This window comes from Staurois parvus, unplaced genomic scaffold (assembly GCF_062004578.1).
Source record: "Staurois parvus isolate SC_StPar_1 unplaced genomic scaffold, SC_StPar_1.0 ptg001302l, whole genome shotgun sequence".
Classification (NCBI taxonomy): Eukaryota; Metazoa; Chordata; class Amphibia; order Anura; family Ranidae; genus Staurois; species Staurois parvus.
This window is the reverse complement of record NW_028319098.1, coordinates 10,566,540-10,589,199: the sequence shown is the minus strand read 5'-3', so window position 1 is coordinate 10,589,199 and position 22,660 is coordinate 10,566,540. Positions and strand designations below refer to the sequence as shown.

At 44.1% G+C, this 22,660-nt stretch overlaps 1 protein-coding gene across 1 annotated transcript; it reads right to left on the bottom strand.

The window, feature by feature from the left end:
• Positions 1-1,632: 1,632 nt before the first annotated feature.
• On the bottom strand, positions 1,633-16,039 carry RPL7 (ribosomal protein L7). Its single transcript, XM_089661038.1, has 7 exons — positions 15,984-16,039; positions 13,634-13,736; positions 13,340-13,506; positions 11,067-11,204; positions 10,167-10,276; positions 8,048-8,259; positions 1,633-1,687 (listed from the first exon to the last, which is right to left on the bottom strand). The coding sequence occupies exons 1-6, from the start codon at positions 15,995-15,997 to the stop codon at positions 8,051-8,053; spliced, it is 741 nt and encodes a 246-aa protein (XP_089517164.1). The 5' UTR covers positions 15,998-16,039; the 3' UTR covers positions 1,633-1,687; positions 8,048-8,050.
• Positions 16,040-22,660: the final 6,621 nt, after the last annotated feature.

Sequence of the window (22,660 nt, the reverse complement as noted above, 5' to 3'; positions counted from 1 at the left end):
CTGCTGCTCGGGGCTTCAACAAAATGGAAGCCTTCAGCAAGGAAAAAAAACCCCAGGCACAATGCTGGAGGTAATATACAGCACATACTAATTTTAGTAGCATAATTATTAAATGTGGAATGTATGTTCTCTGCTAAATAACATTTTTTTTACCAAGTTTTTATGGCTAAAGTTATGTTTAGGTAGAGGTTTGCTAAAAACAGCTAGGGCCAAAAGGATAGAAATAAAGAACTAGGTGCCCTATGCACAGGAAGCTACAAAGAAAAAGTCCAAAGCTATGTGCCATTTGTTCCCGCCTAAACAGTAGAAGGCTAAATCTAGTCAAGGAGGACAACATATTCCTTTATCTTTAGTTTATTATTTTTAGTTCAAACTAACTTTTCCTCCCCCCTATGAAACTTATAACTGATTACAGCTATAAACACTTTTTTTCCAGCAAGAATTTGCTTAACCCAGGGCAAAGCACACCCACCCTAGTCCACATTTTATATTATTGGTTTTAACCCTTGCGGGATATTTCCAGCAAGGGTTAAAACCAGTCTTATTTGACAAATTTTTGCAGCTTCTGCTTCCAATTGCAGCAGAAGTGGGAGTAGGTACCTGTCAAATTCAGGTACCCACTCCCCCAAAAGGTGCCAATCCTTAATGGGGAGTAGGGGACAAAAGCTTAAAGCAGAACTACCCCTTTTAGGTGGAGCTCTGCTTTAAGTTACTGATATTTGCCATCATCAGCAATTGAACCTATTCTAGCTAAAGGCAACAAAACACTGCAAAATGCTCAGCTAGAGAAACTCACACATCCTGGTCCCATAACTCCTCTTAACCTCTTCTCACCAGAAACACACATATATGCAGGCCTCTCAGTGGCTGGGCTTTAGGCCAAGAGGCAACATCTATACTGCCCTCTGTAAACGCTTTTCTATGCCAAGAGTGTGCTTTCTGCAGTTAACGGAAAACTTCCGATCGGGAACTTTCCAATCATTAGATTGTCCGCCCCTTGAGGGTTAGGGACTGATGTGAATGTACAGTATATATGTAAAGCACTGCGTAAATTGACAGTGCTATATAAGTACCTGAAATAAATGTCAGCCAATCACATGACCATAATAGCTGCCCCCCAGAAATGAGAAGCTCTTACAGGGCCCAGAAGGGTTTAATATAAAATGTGGACTAGGGTGGGTGTGCTTTGCCCTGGGTTAAGCAAGTCAGTGGGGTATACTCTATCTACACACTCAAATACCTTATATCCTCTTATAGAACTGGTACACTCACCACATCTAAAATCATTTTTTTTTTCACCACTCCCTCCAAAGCTTCCACTGTAGCACTTGCCACCTTAACTCCCCACCATTTCACGGGTGGCTACTTCAAAAGGTTTATTTTCTTCAACTCAGGATACGTTTATAAAAAAATTTAAAAAAAAGGCAGAACACAGGGAATTGTTTATCTCAGAAGAGGTCAACAAAGGCAGCCTCCATATTAACCTCACTGCAGATTTCCTTTAAGAAAACTACTTGAAAAATAAAATGTAAAGCTGACAGCACTAAACATTTTCCCTAATACAGAGTCTACAAAATGAATGCACAATATCAGAATTCACAATTGCTGCATAGAATAAAACAACTCTGAAGATTTTGTAAGTAGATTTTATTATTGACAGACTGGACAGGAAGCATCCACGGAAAACCTGCAAATACAGAAAACAAAATCTGTTAATGGGGGGGAGGGGGAAAAAACAAAAACAACAACACACAACAGGACAATGCAGGATACCAGTTTTTCCCCAACACTCTATATTACTATGGTAAGAATATGTTTGACACATTTGCAAGTTTGGTGTGTTCTGGTAAAAGCATAGGAATCCGAAATCAATCTGAACAGAATCTGACATCTGCTTGTATATTGTAATTTCAAGTTGAATAAAATATATAGATATTTTCCTAGTTGTCGGTCGGTGCAGATTTTTAAATGTAATTGCCAGCTTTTTTTTCTTCACTATACCTCACAGAATTAACTCACTTTGCCCAGAGCTAAAGGATACTTTGTTTCTTTATCTTGGGAAACAAACTAAAATGAAACTTTTAGCTGGGAAGGGGTGGGTGACAGCTGAAGAAAAAGAAGCCAGTAATTACATTTAAAAACCGGCACTGACCTATAGTGACAGCAATTTTTTTTTTTTTTTTTAACTTTTTTCTGACCTCCGGAACAGATTAATTGGTTCTCAATGCATTCCTACGGGAAACCACGTTTGTTTACAATTTTTTTGCAATACGAAATGTCCCGGAGAACGCATTAAATTCATAAACCGAGGTACACCTGTACTGTATTTCATTTTATAGTTGATTGATCTTGAAGTATATGTGTTATAATGAATGGATAAAGCTAAATTCAGTGCACATGAACTACAATTAGGACAACAGAAACAATCTCACAGAAGCGAGTACACACCTCACATTTTTGTAAATATTTTATTCTATCTTTTCATGTGACACTGAAGAAATGACACTTTGCTACAATGTAAAAGGAGTGTTCACCTTGTATAACAGTGTAAGTTTGCTGTCCCCTCAAAATAACTCAACACACAGCCATTAATGTCTATAAACTGCTACACCCCTAAGTGACAATATCCAAATTGGGCCCAATTAGCCATTTTCCCTCCCCGATGTCATGTGACTCGTTAGTGTTATAAGGTCTCAGGTGTGGGGAGCAGGTGTGTTAAATTTGGTGTTATCACTATCACTCTCTCATACTGGTCACTGGAAGTTCAACATGGCACCTCATGGCAAAGAACTCTCTGAGGATCTGAAAAAAAGAATTGTTGCTCTACATGAAGATGGCCTAGGCTATAAGAAGATTGCAAAGACCCTAAAACTGAGCTGCAGCACGGTGGCCAAGACCATACAGAGGTTTAACAGGACACGTTCCACTCAGAACAGGCCTCGCCATGGTAGACCAAAGAAGTTGAGTGCATGTGCTCAACATCATATCCAGAGGTTGTCTTTGGGAAATAGACATCTGTGCTGCCAGCATTGCTGCAGAGGTTGAAGGGGTGGGGGGTCAGGCTGTCAGTGCTCAGACCATACGCTGCACATTGTCGTCCCAGAAGGAAGCCTCTTCTAAAGATGATGCACAATAAAGCCCACAAACAGTTTGCTGAAGACAAGCCGATTAAGGACATGGATTACTGGAACCATGTCCTGTGGTCTGATGAGACCAAGATATACTTATTTGGCTCAGATGGTGACAAGTGTGTGTAGCAACCAGGTGAGGAGTACAAAGACAAGTGTGTCTTGCCTACAGTCAAGCATGGTGGTGGGAGTGTCATGGTCTGGGGCTGCATGAGTGCCGACGGCACTGGGGAGCTACAGTTCATTGAGGGAACCATGAATGCCAACATGTACTGTAACATACTGAAGCAGAGCATGATCCCCTCCCTTTGGAGACTGGGCCTCAGGGCAGTATTCCAACATGATAACTACCCCAAACACAGCTCCAAGATGACCACTGCCTTGCTAAAGAAGCTGAGGGTAAAGTTGATGGACTGGCCAAGCATGTCTCCAGTCCTAAACCCTATTAAGTATCTGTGGGGCATCCTCAAACAGAAGGTGGAAGAGCACAAGGTCTCTAACATCCACCAGCTCCGTGATGTCATCATGGAGGGGTGGAAGAGGACTCCAGTGGCAATCTGTGAAGCTCTGGTAAACTCCATGCCCAAGAGGGTTATGGCAGTGCTGAAACATAATGGCGGCCACACAAAATAATGACACTTTGGGCCCAATTTTGACATTGTCATTTAGGGGTGTACTCACTTTTGTTGCCAGCGGTTTAGACATTAATGGCTGTGTGTTGAGATATTTTGAGGGGACAGCAAATTTACACTGTTATACAAGCTGTACACTCACTACTTTACATTGTAGCAAAGTGTCAATTCTTCAGTGTTGTCACATGAAAAGATAGAATAAAATATTTACAAAAATATATGAAGCAACATGCACAGAATAGCTGACTGCATGTTATAAGCATGTACCCTTACTACCCGATAGTGGAATAAATGACTGCAACGCAAAAGGCACTGTCCTAATAGCTGGGGGATCCATCAACCTGCCTAGACACTGCTGAATGCAGCTCTGTTGATTAGAAGAGTCAATCTGCCATATTAGCAGGAGTAAATAGATGGATTGAAATTCAGCTGGTTCAACAGGTAGTATACAAACTTTGATCACTCAATTGCCATCCCTTTTCGACAGAAGTTGACTGTTAAAAGGGTAACTTCACCTTTTGTAACATGCAACATATTCCAGCTCTAGCAGCCAGACCCCTCGATCACCCTGTCAAAAGATCTTCTCCCTGCACCAAAGGTCAATTCAAAAGTAGCACAGCCATGTGGGGCTCTGCCCACAGGGTCACTTCATTCACTCAGCTCCCTGTGAATGCATGAACTACAACTACTATCAGCAAATGCAGCTGTAGTTCTGAATGGACTGTGGGGTTGCTGATGAACAGCCTCTTAATTCATTCACAGGCCCTGTAGCTTGTAAACAGCACGTATCAGAGGTACGGGCTGAAAGCTGCAGGGCTCATCTGCAGGAGTTCAACATTGTACCCCTGATCAACTGATCACAAATGCAATGCTTTCCAGGCTCCTTAGGGAAAAAATAAATGCACCTTTTCCTGTAAAAATATGTTATTTCCCCCCCCCCAAAAAAATCCTTAAAAATAAACAAATTGGAAAGCATGTTGATCAGTTGCTGCAGCCATTGATCAGTGTATTGTGACAGCTCTGAGTCAGTATCATGCCCAGGTGGGGGTGGGGAATGAATTCCCTCCAACCACTTCAGGTTGTGTGGATGGAGGAATCAAGGGGTATTTTTTTTGGTCAGCTCACTGACCATAGATGGATAGAATTTCAAATGAAAAGTCTGACAAAAATGATCAGAACTTCTGAATGTTGTTCAAAAGATTATTTGCTTTTAGCATTTGATTTTTGAATGAATGGACTTTACTGAACAAAAACCACATACAGGTGAAACTCAAAAAATTAGACTATCGTGCAAAAGTTCAATTAGTTCAGTAATGCAACTTAAAAGGTGAAACTAATATATGAGATAGACTCATTACATGCAAAGCAAGATAGTTCAAGCCGTGATTTGTCATAATTGTGATGATTATGGCTTACAGATCATGAAAACCCCAAACCCACAATCTCAGAAAATTAGAATATTGTGAAAAGGTGCAATATTCTCGGCTCAAAGTGTCCCACTCTAATCAGCTAACTAAGCCTTAACATCTGCAAAGGGTTCCTGAGCCTTTAAATGGTCTCTCAGTCTGGTTCAGTAGGAATCACAATCATGGGAAAGACTGCTGACCTGACAGTTGTGCAGAAAACCATCACTGACCCCCTCCATAAGGAGGGAAAGCCTCAAAAAGGTAATTGCAAAAGAAGTTGCATGTTCCCAAAGTGCTGTATCAAAGCACATTCATAGAAAGTTATGTGGAAGGGAAAAGTGTGGAAGAAAAAAGGTGCATAAAGCAGCAGGGATGACCGCAGCCTGGAGAGGATTGTCAGGAAAAGGCCATTCAAAAGGGTTGGGGACTTTCACAAGGAGTGGACTGAGGCTAGAGTCAGTGCATCAAGAGCCACCACACACAGACTGATCCTGGGCATGGGCTTCAAATGGCGTATTCCTCTTGTCAGGCCGCTTCTGAACAACAAACAACATCAGAATCGTCTTACCTGGGCTAAAGAAAAACAGACCTGGTCTGTTGCTCAGTGGTCCAAAGTCCTCTTTTCTGACGAGAGCAACTTTTGCATCTCATTTGGAAACCAAGGTCCCAGAGTATGGAGGAAGAATGGAGAGGCACACACTGCAAGATGCTTGAAGTCCAGTGTGAAGTTTCCACAGTCTGTGTTGATTTGGGGAGCCATGTCATCTGCTGGTGTTGGTCTACTGTGCTTCATTAAGTCCAGGGTCAACGCAGCCATCTACCAGGAGATTTTGGAGCACTTCATGCTTCCTTCCGCAGATGCTGACTTCATTTTCCAGCAGGACTTGGCACCTGCCCACACTGCCAAAAGCACCAAAACCTGGTTCAATGACAGTGGGATTACTGTGCTTGATTGGCCAGCAAACTCGCCTGACCTGAACCCCTTAGAGAATCTATGGGGCATTGCCAAGAGAAAGATGAGAGACATGAGACCGAACAATGCAGAAGAGCTGAAGGCGCTATTGAAGCATCCTGGTCTTCCATAACACCTCAGCAGTGCCACAGGCTGATAGCTTCCATGCCACGCCGCATTGAGGCAGTAATTGCTGCAAAAGGGGCCCAAACCAAGTACTGAGTACATATGCATGCTTATACTTTTCAGAGGTCCGATACTGTTCTATGTACAATCCTTGTTTTATTGATTGCATGTAATATTCTAATTTTCTGAGATTGTGGATTTTCATGAGCCGTAAGCCATAATCATCACAATTATGACAAATCACGGCTTGAAATATCTTGCTTTGCATGCAATGAGCCTCTCATATATTAGTTTCACCTTTTAAGTTGCATTACTAAAATAAATGAACTTTTGAACAATATTCTAATTTTTCGAGTTTCACCTGTATAATGTTACAAATTATTTAGTGAGAAGTTTTTCATCCTGCTTCTTCCAATCTCGTCACTGCAGTGGAAGACAAATGTCAATTTTATCCACTAACGATTAGAAAAACTTTAAAACATTCACACGTGCGACACGTCATATCAGGCGAGCCACAGTCTGTGCACCCCCCCCCCCCCAACCAGCAGCCTGAACAGAGACATCCAACTGCTCATGAATGTACACATACCGTTGGTGTGTTGCTGTGCTTTGTGCAGCTGCAGCAAAAATGAGATATGTCCCTTTTGGAAGGCTTTGAAGCTGCTGAATGCAACTAATGCAGATCTATGGGGCTGCAACAAACTACTGTGATGTGGTAGTGTGGTATTTATAGGATTAAATCAGGCAGTGAAGTGGTGACATACTGTCTCCTCACCACCTGTCGAATGCCCTTTGAAATGTGATCCATTGCAGATAGCTCTTCAAGGGGTACTTCTCGTATGATTGAGCGCCTAGTTTAAAGCAGAAAATCAACATGGTGCAAGAAAAGTACTTGCAGGAATAGCATGGTGTGTAAGATATTGGGTATATTAAAAGAAGTAGAGCCAAAGCTTGTTTGGCTGTACTTCTGTGGACCACAGGAATGCAGTCCATTCTGCACTCCTGTGACCCGTTTTCAGCTGACAGCGGGCTAAAGTCACTTGTTGGCTAAGAGCACTCAGTCAGGTCCAAGATGGGGAAAGATCCTGAAATTAAAGTCGGGATATACCCAGATGTCTAGACCGACACCTGGCTCAGCCTCTTAGCAACCCGCGGAGAGCCTAAGCCAGGTGCTCCTTCCCCCTCCACAGCCCAGCGCTTTAGTGAGCGCTGCAGGGGAGCAGAGCAGACAGCAGAGACTGAAAGTCAGTGATCTCTGTTCGGAGCGGCAGGGACAACTGAGCGATCAGCGGTGTCCAATTGCTCATTTCCCACCCTTCGACCTGGTGGGCGACAGATACAGTATCAAATGATGCTGCATCCACCTACGTAGCATTAAAAAAAACAAAAAACAACATTCCCATACTTCTCTGTTAATGAAGGCTTGCACAAGAAACACATATGCTGTCATTCCAGCCAGACGTCTAAGAAGGGAAAAACTGATTTCATATCAATAATTCCCATCACAACAATGGCCTGTGTGAACAGCCATACATCTATACGAATTAAAAACTACTTAGGTGAACTGCAAGTCAAATTCTGAATAATCTCATCTCAAATTGATGTCATTGACAAGCACAAAACACATTGACACAGGTCCTGTCCTAACAGCAACCTGTTCTAGCTGCAGTAGCAAGCAGATTACCGCAAATTCTAACAAAGCCTTTTCCCCACCAACAGGTCCGTTTAACACACTAGACTGACTGCCAAACTCTAGGTCTGTCTACCTCATATAAATCAGAGAATTTTTGGAGAAGACCTTACCTTTTAGTTCATCTTTCTTATCAGTCTGTTGATCTGGTCTTCCCTGTTGCCTGCATCGCCACCTTCTACAAAGTGTGTGGTTTTCTTCTTCATTCCACCTCTGGGAGAGGACAATTTGAAGGGCCAAAGGAAATTGTTTGCTGCCTTGAAGTTTTTGCCAACAGTGTAGATCTCGTGGATCAGATCTTCAACACAAATGATGTTACGTTTCCCTAATGGAATAAAATATATGGTTAGTCGTCTTAGTTTTGGAACCCCTGAAGTGTATACAATGTCTCCAAATTAAACAGGGGAAGGGTTTTTACAGTTCACAGAAGATAGCTAGTAAAAAGGTAACATTAAAGATGTAGTAAAGTTAGGAAAAGAAAAAATTTCCCCTGCAAGGAAAAAGGCATAATGTACCAATATGCAAACACATACTAGCACATTAACCCCTTGCCGCCCGGCCTATAGCCAGATGGCGGCTGGGCGAACACCTCGTCCCTCCAGGTGGACGCCACACGGTGTCCTTTCCGGAACATGCATTGCGCTTGCCCGCAGGGCCGCACTGCAGCACAATCTGTCACAGTCCCTGTGTACCTTGGACATGGCTGATGACAGATCTGTGTACCGGCCCCGTTGTCAGTACCATTTAACCTGCTGTGACCAATCACAGCAGGTCACATGACAGTTGTATACAATGGATGTCTTCCTTACATGCTATCCATTGTATACAAGTGTGGCTAGCTGTGAATGGTCACAGCGATCACATGCACAAGCTGGGCCAATCACAGCCCAGCTGTGTCATGTGATTAGCCGTGGCCAAATCACAGCTAATCAAAAAAAAAAAACAAAAAAAAAAAAAAACTGAATAAATTGATTTCATTCAGATAAATGCTTGCTTATAGCAAATTAATTCTTTGCTATAAGAAAATTGTGTAAAAAAAAAAAAAAATACTGATCACTTTCCCAAAGTAGTACAATGTTGCTATGGTAACAAACTACTTTGGTCATAGTGAAATATGAAGAAAAAAAAAAAAAAGCAGATCTGGGACTTCTGGCTCAATGCCTTATCTGTTCCATGTCAAACTCAAAACAATAAAAATGGTGTGTCTGGTAACAGCCAGTCAACTTGCATTTTCAGAAAGTCAGCAGTGACAGCCCCCAATATTTATCTTATCAGATCTAAATGCGATGCTGCAGGAACTTTATTGAAAAAAATTCAAAAATTTTGCACACGATACCCAATAGCAAATATATTATAGTAACTGACTACCTAAGAGGTCAAAGTTTAGATACTTTCAAGAAAATGTACCATTTGTACACATTTAGAGGAAACTAAAAAGCACTGGTGGCTTTATATTATTTTGCTTCAGCATTAGTGAAAATAAAGAAAAAGGGAAGGTAACCGTTACATTGTCAAGAACTTCAAAATAGGACCCCCCCCCCCCACAAAAAAAAAACCAGAAAAAAAAAAAACTGTTGCAGGTATACAGTGTAGACACTTAAATGGTGCCTGCACATACTTGCAGCAGCCTCCTGTACATTGCTTTTACAGCCAAATCCTGAGACATTCTGACAAAGGCTCTTTCTCCACCACAACACATTCCTACTAGCCCATCACTACGTTTGGCTACCCCACTGGCAAAAAGGATATACAGAAAGGAAAAAAAAACCCACACAAAACCAACCCATTAAGTGTCTGCAGATTTTACCTGCAATAGTGCTGTATATACATGACAGTAAGAACACCTCAGACCTGCCTAAACAAGCCAATAGAGCAGCAATGACCAAAACACTACACCTGTAGTAGTCAACACTTAACTTTAATAGCTAATAACGGAGTATCTCCTTACACTGCTCTTCCCCCACACTAAACAAGAACCTTATTAGACCTGCATTCAAGTCTTTAAAGTGGATGGTTCTGGAAATTATCTTCTCTGTGGGGGCGGACATATTGGGGTTGATTTACTAAAACTGGAGTATGCAAAATCTGGTACAGCTATGCACGGTAACAACTCAGCTTATTCAGTTACGTTTTGACAATAAAACCTAGAAGCTGATTAGTTTCTATGCAGAGCTGCACCAGATTTCACTCTCCAATTTTAGTAAATTAACCCTATTGTGTATTGTGGCATACCTAGGTATCTTTCAATCAGAGAGTTGTCTGTAAGGGGGATACGCTGCTTCTTGATCTTCAGGTATCCTCGCTTGTAAATAAGCAGCTTCACAGACTTCAGATTGGGATAACTGAAAAAAAAAAAAAAAAAAAAAAAGATAAAAAATTAGTTTACCACCATGCAAATGGCAGGGAAAACCAAACCACTCTAGAACAGAAGCACAAATGTCTAGAAGCGTGAAGCCCTTGACACATAGATTATGTTCTACAAAGTCCAGAGAATAGGCTAGACCAGGGTTTCTCAACCAGGGTTCTGTGGAACCCTAGGGTTCCTCTACGTTGCCAGGGGTTCCTTGAGCAATGTTTGCCTCTCAGGTAAGTTCCCACTGACACCATTGATCTAATCTTTTTGGCAATCTGTAAGGAGGTAATTCTTCCTAATGACCACAAGTGTAAGGAGCATTCTTACCTCTATCACACTAATGTATCATGAATTGTAGATAAAGTCATTTTTAGCAGGGGTTCCCTGAGGGCGGAAAGTTATGTCAAGGGTTCCTCTGCATTGAAAAGGTTGAGAAAGGCTGGGCTAGTTAGTACCAACTGCACCAACCCATTTACTATGATGTAAAAAGACATTTTTAACTGTGGAAAACAAAACAAAACCGGTATAAAATATATGTGCACTCATTGCATGTCCCCCTCCCCCCCCATATACCCAAATGGCAGACCATTCTAAATGGGTGAAGTTTTGGCACTTCTAGGCAGTGTTTGCGTTTGTCCACTGATTATCTGGAGGAATATTGTGGGGCTCCATGAAAGCTCCCGCAGAAGGTGCATGCACTTTTTACAAGCTTTTTTCTCTGGCTGGAAAGGACGACTACTTTTATACTTTAGGTTGCTGCCACAAGACAGGGCACTCACCCCCAAGCAATGTAGGGCTCAACCAATCTCAGCATGTTGATAGAAGCCTTGTTGAGCTTGACAAAGGTGCCGTTGAAGATCTGGCGCAGGCGGAGGAGTTGCAATACCTTGCGAACCTTTGGACTAACTCCATTGATACTATAAAATTAAAAAATAAAACACATAAGCAAAGCTTTAACACAACAACTTCTAGGCATCTTGCCTAGATTGGGTAGAGTAGATCTAAATTGGTCTGTGGAAACTAATATAGAAAATGTGACCCAGCAGATGTTGGGGTACCATCAGTTTCAGTTTTGTATGCAACACAAGACTTTGGAGAATTGCACTCACTTTTCCTACCAATTTAAGAATACACAAGTTTGTTTCATCGCACTTTGGGTAAAATAGGTATGGTTGCGGAATACAGACTGCTGTAATGCTGCTTCAAGAAGTAGGATACATGAAGAGTACACTACAATATTTTCTGCACTGGGGTACAGGCCTGATTACTAGAGATGTAAATTAAGTTTTGTAAATCTCAGCCTTGCTAGTTACATTAACCTGCTACTATCGAGGTATACACTGATAACAGGAGATTAAGGCACTATTACAGTAGCTCTGCTTGGCATGCTACAAAAAGACCTGATTGATAGACTGGGTGTGCAGCTGGTTATAGTCAAACACCTATTTTTCTATCTACTTGTGTCCCACAATCGTAGACCCCCCCCAAATAACATCCAGACCATTACAGATTTCAAAGTTAACTACCACTGACAACTCTCTTTTATAGACCCATAATCTGTCTGAAGGAAACATACAAACTGCAAGCCTTCGGAGAGAAAGAGAAAAAAAAAAAAAAAAAAAATAAGCAAAGGAGCAAGACAGTCTACTCCACTGGGACTTGTAAAGACTGAACACATTTAGCAAAAACACTTGAAACTTTTTCACAAACATTAATAAATTACAAACGGTGCAGCGCTATAAATTCCCTATCCACATAACTTTATACAAAAAGATTATATCAAAATGTGGTGCTGCGATTCCTCCCTGTATATAGATCCGTCCTATTAAGTGAAGAAACACACACAACAATCTTCATGCAGGTGCTCCCAATTATAATGTGAATCCACAGTGACAGGGGCACCCCATTTTCAAATTTCCCGCCGTTCCATCCCTGTACGTCCCAGGAAATGGAACCCAGAAGACAGATGCCGGCATCCGCCAGAGGACATTACAGGGGACACTGCAGGAGGGACATCGCAGGAGCGCAGGACAAGGTAAGAGAAGAACAGATCCCGGAGCAGCGACTCATGGTAAGCCCGAGTGTAGCTCGGGGTTACCGCTTGTGGTACTGAAACTTTACCCCGAGCTAAACTAGGGAATACCGCTAAGGAGGCTACAACAAGCTGGAGGGGCGTGACAAAGCCTCTGACTGGCAGAAATCCGCCAACACCATATTATTGCCAAAAAATAATAAAGATTTGAAGCTCCTCCTGCCACTGTTTTCCTGTCGACAGGCTAGGAACCAGATGGGCCATGTGACAGCTGTATAACGATTAGGAAAGAAAAGTATTTAGTAAAAAAAATAAATGATAGTGCCATCATCCACATACAGAAAGAAAAGGGATAATATAAACTAAACCATGTGTGTTTAGGATCACTTTAAATACTTCTAAAATGGATGTAGAAGCTGCACCTTTGCCCAAAGAGCAATGCAATTGCAAAAGGACCCAACAGTCTTTGCTATACTCACCTTGCCAGTGCTTACTCCTGCCTATGCATGAAGGTAAAAAAAAAAAAACCCTACAAGTTGCTCCCCCAAAAATTACCCGAGCCCCTCTCAAAGGAGCCTTGGCTGTCCCGGGTCTCTCCCTCCTCATTGGCTGAGAGAACAGTGGGAGCCATAGGCTTAATCACAGCCAGACACACACAGAGAGGGCTCAGGAGTGAGCATGTACCAGTGCCTCCATAGCATGCGCGGCTTTCCTTGGGGGAACTGAAGGTGGGAGGGGCCAGGAGCACTGATAAGAGGGGGAATGGGGCTGCTCTGTGCAAAACCACTGCACAGAGCAGGCAAAAATGACATGTTTGTTATTTTTTTTGCTTTAGTTTGAACCTTTAATATCACTAAGCAGTGGCAGGCTCCAGGTTTCTCTTGTGACCCGCTTACATCAAAAGCCTTTTAGTGGGTATTCTCACAGGGCCCCTTTAAATCCCAGAGCATGTTCTAATATCTGTGGTGAAGCCTGAGAAGGAGAACAGAACATTAATATTCCAGCTTTATAGTTGCTTACCCTCTGATTCTAATGACAAATGCCAACTTGGGCTCAGCAGGCACATAATAGTTTCCAGCTTTGCGGGCCATTCTACCCAGACGCACTTCACGCCTGTACATCTGTCTGTATTCTTTGTAGTAGGCCTCGGCTCTCTTGTAAATGATCTTCCTTTTTGCTTTGCGGGCCTGAACAGGAAAAAAAAAATACAATTTCCATACTTGTAATTTCATCCTTGAATTAGGAAAACAAAATGAGGACCGGATCAGGGTAAGCCATACAAACATTAGAAGGTTCATATTAAAAAACCCTCACCTTCTTATCAGCCAGGATTTTCTTGACCCTTTTGGCCTTGGCTTGCGCAAAGGCTTTTCGCCTTTTCAAAAGGCTTTCTGGAATGGATGGCAACTTTTTCCCCCTGCAATTAAAAGCTTTTTTTAAAACATTTGCTCAACATTTACACATAAGGAAAAAAAAAACTTCACACCAATTAGAACTACTTGCACTACAACAAACAAGACTTAAAGATGGTCAAAATTCAGAATTTAAGGCAGAATCCACCTGTTGCAATACAATAACATAAATGCACAATAAAATATGTGCATTTGTTAAATGTTTGCACTGGAGTCTGCAGAGCACTGCAACCATGATCAATGTGTGGTGGGTGCAATGCACAGACGCCTGCATAGTTTTCATGCCAGCCTCAAGTGTGTACAGAGGTACAAACCTAGTTTTAGGGTGCCAGAGGAGGAAAAAAAAAAAAAAACATGGACTACAAGGGTAATGATATCCCTGCGATTGTGCCCCATTCACATCTATGTGTCCTTCTCCCACAGTGGCAGATACAACTTTTAGTCTTCCCATTCACAGGTCATGTGGGGTGATCATGTGTATCCATTCACAAAAAAAAAAAAAAAAAAAAACACACCACAGAAGGCTGCAAGAAGAAGTACCCCACAATTCAGGTAAGGGGGGGGGTAGTTTGGTGGTGGGGGTTGGGAAACGTGACCATGTTTCATGTTACAGCCTAAATATGGATAAAACATGATCACAAAAGTGGAATAATCCTGGAAATCCTCCTAGATTGTAAGCTCGAAAGAGCAGGGCCCTTGACCCCCTCGCGTTTTGTTTTGTCACTGTATTGTCTCATGTTCTGTCCCCCACTATAATGTACAGCGCTGAGCAAACCTTTTAGTGCTATATAAATACTGTATAATAATAATATTGGGATCCACTCTCATGATTACTTTCTGGACATCATAAAGCTGCAGTGTTTTAGATTTCAATCTATTCCCAGGCGTAGATTCCTACAGCAGCCATTCTCTGCAGAGGTTACTAGGGGTTCTTTGAGCTGAGGCCTCCCATCTGAAGGTGCCTACATAGGCCTGGGTAACAACACTGCAGAGCCAATGACACCAATCATCTATTCAGCGGTCTGGAAAGAGGCATTCTACCCATAAAGCCCCCCACTGTTAATGAGCTGCTACCCCCCCCCCCAATCTAAGCGACCTACTACCCACTGACTCAAACTTCACTGTAAATGGCATCCTATAACCCCCAACCAAATGTAAATGGCACTGTACCCACTGTGCCCTCCAACATATAGGGCATCCTACCCACTGAAGGCCCCCTCCCGACATAAATGGCATCCTACCCGCTGAGCCCCTTGACACAAGTGCCATCCTACCCGCTGAGCCCCTTGATACCAGTGCCATCCTACCCACTGAGCCCCCTGATACAAGTGCCAACCTACCCGCTGAGCCCCCTGATACAAGTGCCGTCCTACCCGCTGAGCCCCCTGATACAAGTGCCGTCCTACCCGCTGAGCCCCCTGATACAAGTGCCGTCCTACCCGCTGAGCCCCGATACAAGTGATGTTCTACCCGCTGAGTCCCCTGATACAAGTGACGTTCTACCTGCTGAGCCCCCTGATACAAGTGACGTTCTACCCGCTGAGCCCCCTGATACAAGTGACGTTCTACCCGCTGAGCCCCCTGATACAAGTGACGTTCTACCCGCTGAGCCCCCTGATACAAGTGACGTTCTACCCGCTGAGCCCCCTGATACAAGTGACGTTCTACCCGCTAAGCCCCCTGATACAAATGACATTGTACCCGCTGAGCCCCCTGATATAAGTGACCTTCTACCCACTGATCCTGGCTCATTGATTTTTGCCTGTGTTCAAGACCTCACCATGACTCCAGGTGTTGCTGTGGGGTGGGTGGTCTCAGGTAAGTGGCTTCCATGGTCTCTAGTATCCCTAACTCTCCCCCATCTCCATGCAGCATGTGATCCCTGATGTCTCCTGGCTGCCCCCATACACTTCCCATGGCTCAGTCTATGCAGAGTGGAGGGAGCCCGGCACTGACTGGATCACACATGGTGAGGAGTACACGGAGGGCTCTCCAGTTCTATTGGTAACACGGCGCTCCCTTCACCCAGTAGAGGCCCACCGTACATGAAGCGAGGGGCCCCGGGCACAGACTGTCAGGCCGCAGCCAACTCCGGGCCCCTCGTACACCGCCCTACCGCCCCATCCAGCGGTAATACGGCGCCCAGTCTACTCGGCACTGTCCCCCCACATTGCGGAGGAGATGTGAACATGGGGAGAGGCGATCCGACACACGGATGGGAGCCGATTACACAGAGGCCATTGACTACTCACTCTGTCCCCGCCATGTTCACCACCGGAAAAGAGGGCAACACGCATGCGCGGAGCCCAGATAAACATGCGGCGAAGTGACATCATCAGGCCGCGCTGGAAGCATGGAATGGTCGGAAAGCTTCCTCTTCCGGTGTGCTGTGGCTGATGTTAGTGTGTGGATACACGCTGTGCTCGGTGTGTCAGGGGATGGCCGGTATACGTATGGAGGATGTGCCGAGTCCATGCTGGGGGTTCTCTGTATGGGGAAGGCGGATCACTATACCGGTGACAGTGTCTCTGGTCTCCGGACACAGCATCCCTCAGCGGCCAGTGCTGTCAGGGAGTCTAGGCACGTTCAGAGAACGGCGACATGTTCACAGATACTTCTGATTAAGGTGGCCACTGAACCGAACACATTAATTACACAGGTTCTGAGGCTAACTTATTGTACATAAGGCACTCAGTTTAACCACTTGCCAGCCGTGCTATAGCTGAATGACGGCTACAACGCGGTTGTCCAGTTCTGGGAGGGTGTTATATGATGTCCTCCCAGAACGCACGCTCCTGGGGATCTCTGATCGCTGAGGACACAGCTGATCACGTGATGTGGTAAAAGGCCAATCACAGCAGCCTTTCACCAAGTGATCAGCTGTGTCCAGTGACACAAGAGATCACCGGTAAGTGCAGTTGCCAGTTATCAGCTACACTTTCCTTACATTGTCACAGCATGAAGAAAGTACTGCCGATAACTGTCAATTGTCAGAGGACGGATTGGCACTGATGATCAATAGCCAGCAGTGCCACCTATCAATGCCCATCATTGTTGCATATTACTGCCACCTCATCAACGCACATCACTGAAGGAGAAAAATTACCTGTTTGCAAAATTTTATAATAGAAACAAAAACTTTTTTCTAATTTTGTGCTCTTTTTTTTTTTGTTTATAGCACAAAAAATAAAACAACCAGCGGCAAGTAAATACCACCAAAAGAAAACTCTATTTGTGTAAAAAAAATGATAAAAATGTCATGGGTACAGTGTTGCATGACCACGCAATTGTCATTCAAAGTACGACAGCTCAAAGCTGAAAATTGGCCTGGGCAGGATGGGGGTAGAAGTGCCCGCTAGGCAAGTGGTTAATTACCACCTTAATCAGCCACAGAACCTGTGGAATTAATACGTGTTCGGCTTTAAAAGGATGAGGTAGCAACCCTACTTCTGATGTGTGGGACAGATCCACAGAGTTCCCATCCACAAACTTCCAGCACTTTCCTCTATTATCACTATGGCTTCCACAAATTCATCAACTAATAGTGCTGTATTACAGTAAATGGACAGTCCAAGACATTTGATTTATCATGGATAGAGTAAGGAAGGGTGATATCCGCTATGTCTTTTTTTTGCTGTGTCCCATTTGGGGAGATTTCACTTCCTTTTCCATAGCCAAACAAGAAGTGAGAGGAGAGCCTTCCAATATGAGAGAAACTGTTGTCACCAGAACACTAGAGGATTTACCACTATTACTGTTATAAGGACAACCCAAAAATGTGGAATTTTTAATAGATGTCACCAGGACAAATAGAATAAATCTTCCTAACAGGCTCACGGACAACAATAAAAATCCAAGAACAAGAAGAATGTCTCCCGTGCTCAAAAGTTATAAGATGATGGAAATATTTCCAGTCCTTAAAAACATCCAGCATCAGCTCAGGCCTTGCTGCCTTTTTTTCAGTCAAGGCACCCTTTCAAATTATGGACAGTCCCCGAGGCACCCCATTGTAAAATGGGGTGCCTCAAAACTGTCCATTTTAAAAGGGCACCCCATTCTAAAATGTGAAAAACTATTCTAATAGTTTTATATACCACAGCGACACCCACACATGTAGGACACCCAATATTAGAGGTGATTTATTCTTCCAAAGCAAATACACTTTTGTACACTGGTACTGACTAGTATTCCAATGTTTCTCTTCTCCCTCAGTTTTTATCCATAACTGAGCTAATGTGACCTCAGCACTGATGGAGATGGGCAAACGAGGATGCTGTGCAGGCAGCTAACATCCTCCTTATCAACTGATGATGTAATTTGTTGTCAAGATGCTGGCAGCTAGAAGGTCGTAATGTTGCACAATGACGACCTGTGGCTTTGTGTAACTAAAAGGCAGGCTTCTTCCATCTGCTGGCTTGTATACAAGTTTTGGGCAATTTTTAGACATTTTGCCAAGGCACCCCTGAAAAATCCTCAAGGCACACCAGGGTCCTGGGCACCCTGGTTGAGAAAGGCTGCTCTAAGGGTCAGGGGAAATCAGTCAGTCTGATGGCTCTGATGAAGAGGGGATCGCCCCTCAAAACATGTCAGCCATTTGTGGGCCTTCTCGTACTTTGGGAGCTGACTTGGTGACATGATTTCTTTGCATACAGATATGCCTTTGTCACTACAGTCATTTGTAAGTATCTCCTTTGAACTTAATAAAGTTACCTTTTTATTTAATGCACTAGGCTGGTGTGCCCTCTCTTTCCTTGTTCTACAGTGAACAATAAAAACCTGATAGGTGTTCTAACCCCTCTCCACTTCATCCAAAACTAATAGGAAAATAAAATTTTGCCTTCAAAGTGGAACTAAAGCTAAAACTCATTTTCATGTTGGATAGAGCAATGGAGGGTTATCAGGTAATTTTTTGCAATCTGTGTCACGTTGAGGAGATTTCCCTTCACTACCTCTCCCATAGCCAAAACAGGAAGTGAAAAGAAATCCCTCCAAAGTGAGGGAATCCCTGGTTGTTTCCAGGTTAAGTGTAAGGGAATTCCCGTGAGACGACTGGTGAATAGACGTGCGCTTGTGCACAGAAATGCACAATCACGCACACGCATGGTGAAGATTGGTGCCAGATGGAATATTTAAAAGGTGCCTCTGCCTGTGCTGAGTGCTGACTGGTCTTCAGCTGTTCCCCGTTTCCTGCTCGTTACTGTGTGATTTTCTTGTTGCTGACCCGGCTTGTTCCTGACCTGGCTCTCATTACTCTCCTGCTTGAAACTTGTTTCTGACTTTGGCTCTGCTCCTGACTTTGGCTTGCTTATGATTTGGTACCTCGCTGTCCGTCCGTTGATGACCCCGGCTATTCCTTTGACACTGCTCCTGTCTCCCATCCCTGCTTCCCGCCTTGCTCTGGTGCACGCTTGACGATCTACCATACTGTCAAGGCAGGGCTGTGGAACGGAAGGTAGGCCTAGTGGCAGGGTAACGCACTGACTGACGACAACCACCACCAACAGACCGAAGTCCCTCAGGGCGCAGAGTCTAAGTCCCAGGCTGCCCTTCACCAGGGCCCCTGATGGTGGGGATGGACTTGACGCAGCCAGGAACCAGGTCGCGGCCCCCGAGACACCCCGGCTGCGGTAATGGCCGCCACCAATGGAGTGTAGCTGGTAGTAAATGACAATAGCGTAGTCAGGCAGGCCGGGTCAACAACAACGGGACAAAACGGTACAGAACAGTAGACAAGCATCACAGGTCACGGGCCGGGTTCTGCAACGGAAGGTCAGATCAAAGGAAAACACAGAGAATGGTCTAGTCACAAGCCGAGTCAGATACCAGAAGAGTCACGAGAGTATACACAGAGCTGTAGCAAGACACAAGTGCAAAGAGCATGTGCGGATCACAGGCTTATATGTACTTAGCCACACCCCTCAGGGGGGATGGACCTCAGAGACCTGAAGGCATAAAAGACTCCCACCATGCTCTGCAGAAACCCAAGATGGACGCCAGTACATGAAGCCGCACAGTCTCTGGAAAAGGTAGGACCTTGACACATACCAGCTCTGCATAGTACTACTGTGCCTGAATCGGAGGTTCATCAGTCTTCCAAAGTCTCCAACTGCAAGAGCTGCAAACAACATCTACTGGCACTATTGTTCCCCTGGTCCCTAGACACCCTTTGTTCCACTTCCAGTGGGGTCAGGGCTAGTGACACAAGTGAGGCCAACCTCGTCATTTCAGTCTCCAATCAGGTACGTGACAGTACCAGTCAGCCAGTGATGGAGTCTGAAAGGGAGGCCTCTGCAATGGGGCACATCTGTCTCTGCCTTGTCTTACATGGTGCAGAGTTTGCAAAGAAACCTTGAGCACATGGAAAACCAACTACCAACCAAGTCAGATGTCTCAACAGCCATGGGTCCTTCTGCAGTCTCAGACATAACTACCCAGACAGAGCTCAGCATGATTCATGGAATTTCTCCTCCACCGGAACCCTGGGTTCCAATACCTGATTTTTTCACGGGAGACCGCAGGAGGTTTCAAACCTTTTGTAACTCCTGTGAGCTATATTTTTCTCTGCTACCAAGAACCTTTGCATCACAAAGCACCAGAGTGGGATTCATTATTTCACTAATTCAGAATGAACCCCAATCCTGGGCACACCACCTTCCTGAGCAACATGATCCGGCTCTGACTTCTACAGACTTTTTTCTCAGCGATGTCCCAACTTTACTCTGATCCCTTCTGTCGTCAGACTGCGGAATCTATGCTTAGCAAGCTACAGCAAGGCCAAGGGCCTATAGATGAATATGTCAATGAGTTCCGTATATGGAGAAATCACATCACCAAGTCAGCTCCCAAAGTACGAGAAGGCCCTCAAATGGCTGACATGTTTCGAGGGGCGATCCCCTCTTCATCAGAGCCATCAGACTCCACAAGACCTCAATTAAAAGATTAATCCTGTAGCTTTTTGAATTAGTGTTACCAAAGAATATGAAGATCCATCCAGTATTCCACGTCTCTTTATTAAAACCAACAGTTCCAAGTCTATTTCCGGATCGAGGTCCAGACTCTCCTGCTCCACTGCTTGTCGAAGGTAATGAGGAATATAAAGTAGAAGCCATCCTGGACTGTAGAAAGAGGGGTGGTCAGACCCAGTTCCTCATCAAATGGAAAGGCTACAGTCCAGAGGATAATTCCTGGGAGCCATCCACTAATATCCATGCTCCACGGTTAGTGCAGGCTTACCTTCATCTTCATCCCGAAAAACAAGCTTTAGTAGGCATCCGGAGGCTGCCCCTAAGGGGGGGGGCAATGTAAGGGAATTCCCTTGAGATAGCTGGTGAATAGATGTGCGCATGTGCACAGAAATGCACGATCGCACACACGCTCGGTGAAGATTGGCGCCAGACGGACTATTTAAAAGGTGCCTCTGCCTGTGCTGAGTGCTGACTGGTCTTCAGCTGTTCCCTGTTTCCTGCTCGTTCCTGTGTGATTTCCTTGTTGCTGACCCGGCTTGTTCCTGACCTGACTCTGATTACTCTCCTGCTTCAAACTTCTCCCTGACTTCGACTCTGCTCCTGACTTTGGCTTGCTTATGATTTGGTACCTTGCTGTCCGCCCGTTGATGACCCTGACTATTCCTTTGACACTGCTCCTGTCTCCGCTTCATGCCTTCCTCTGGTGCACACCTGGCGATCTACCATACCAGCTCTGCATATTACTACTGTGCCTGAATCGAAGGTTCATCAGTCTTCCAAAGTCTCCAACTGCAAGAGCTGCAAACAACATCTGCTGGCGCTCTTGTCCCCCTGGTCCCTAGACACCCTCTGTTCCACTTCCAGCCTACAGCCTACTGAAGACTCTTAAAGTGGTATTAAACCAAACACAAAAATGTAATATATTGCATAGACAACACAAAAATGACATCAAACCAAACGCCTAGTATCAAAATGGAAAAACACAATATAGGAAATAAACAAAAACATTAAAAAATATTGTATGTCAGTGGGAGTCGTTAGTATATCTATATCAATAAACCACAAAATGTAATATATTGTAGCTTACCAATCCTTAGATATGGTGGCTGCATTAATTTTCTTTTTCTAGGTTTCTTTTCCTTTATTTTCATCTAGTGGTCCGGCCAGTAACACACCTCCTATTATTAGGGTGTCTCCACTCCAGATGAGGGAGCAACAGAGCCAACCTTAGACAGTCAATCCCTGTCAGTTTTTTTGCCACCTGTGTCCCATTGGGCAGATTTACCTTCACTTCCTGTTCCACAACCTAAACAGGAAGTGAGAGGAAACCCCTCCAAAGGGAGGGAATCTATGATTGTCACCAGAACTAGTGTCTCCTTTGGCAGTTTTCCTGTTCTGTTGACAATCCAAAATTTGGGATTTGCTTTCACTTTCGGTGATAATGGTAAACAGAGGAATAGGGACAAATAGAACAATAGGCTAAAGACCCATCTTTTTTATTTCTGATGAAGGTAAGGCTGGCCATAGACGGGCCATTTATCGGCCGATAAATAGAAAATCGGTTGTTGCCGATACTGCCACCAATGTCTACGAAAAACGGACGTTTTTCATGGATTTTCCAGCATGACTGATAAAAATAAACGAGAAGATCCGCGAAAAACGGCCGACGGCATTGCCCCACTAATGGCGTGAATATCGGCCAATTTTTCATGCGGACGAAAATTCAGCTGATAAACGACCCATCTATGGCCTACATAAAACCTGCTAAGGCTCTACTATGCAGCGTATATGAAGGTTGGAATAAATAGCTGTATGCTATTATTATTATACAGGATTTATTTAGCACCAACAGTTTGCTCAGCGCTTTACAATATAACAGGAGACAATACAGCTCAATACAAGAGGGTTAGGAGGGCCCTGCTCCTTGGAGCTTACAATCTAGGAGAGAGGGGCTGGTGGTACAA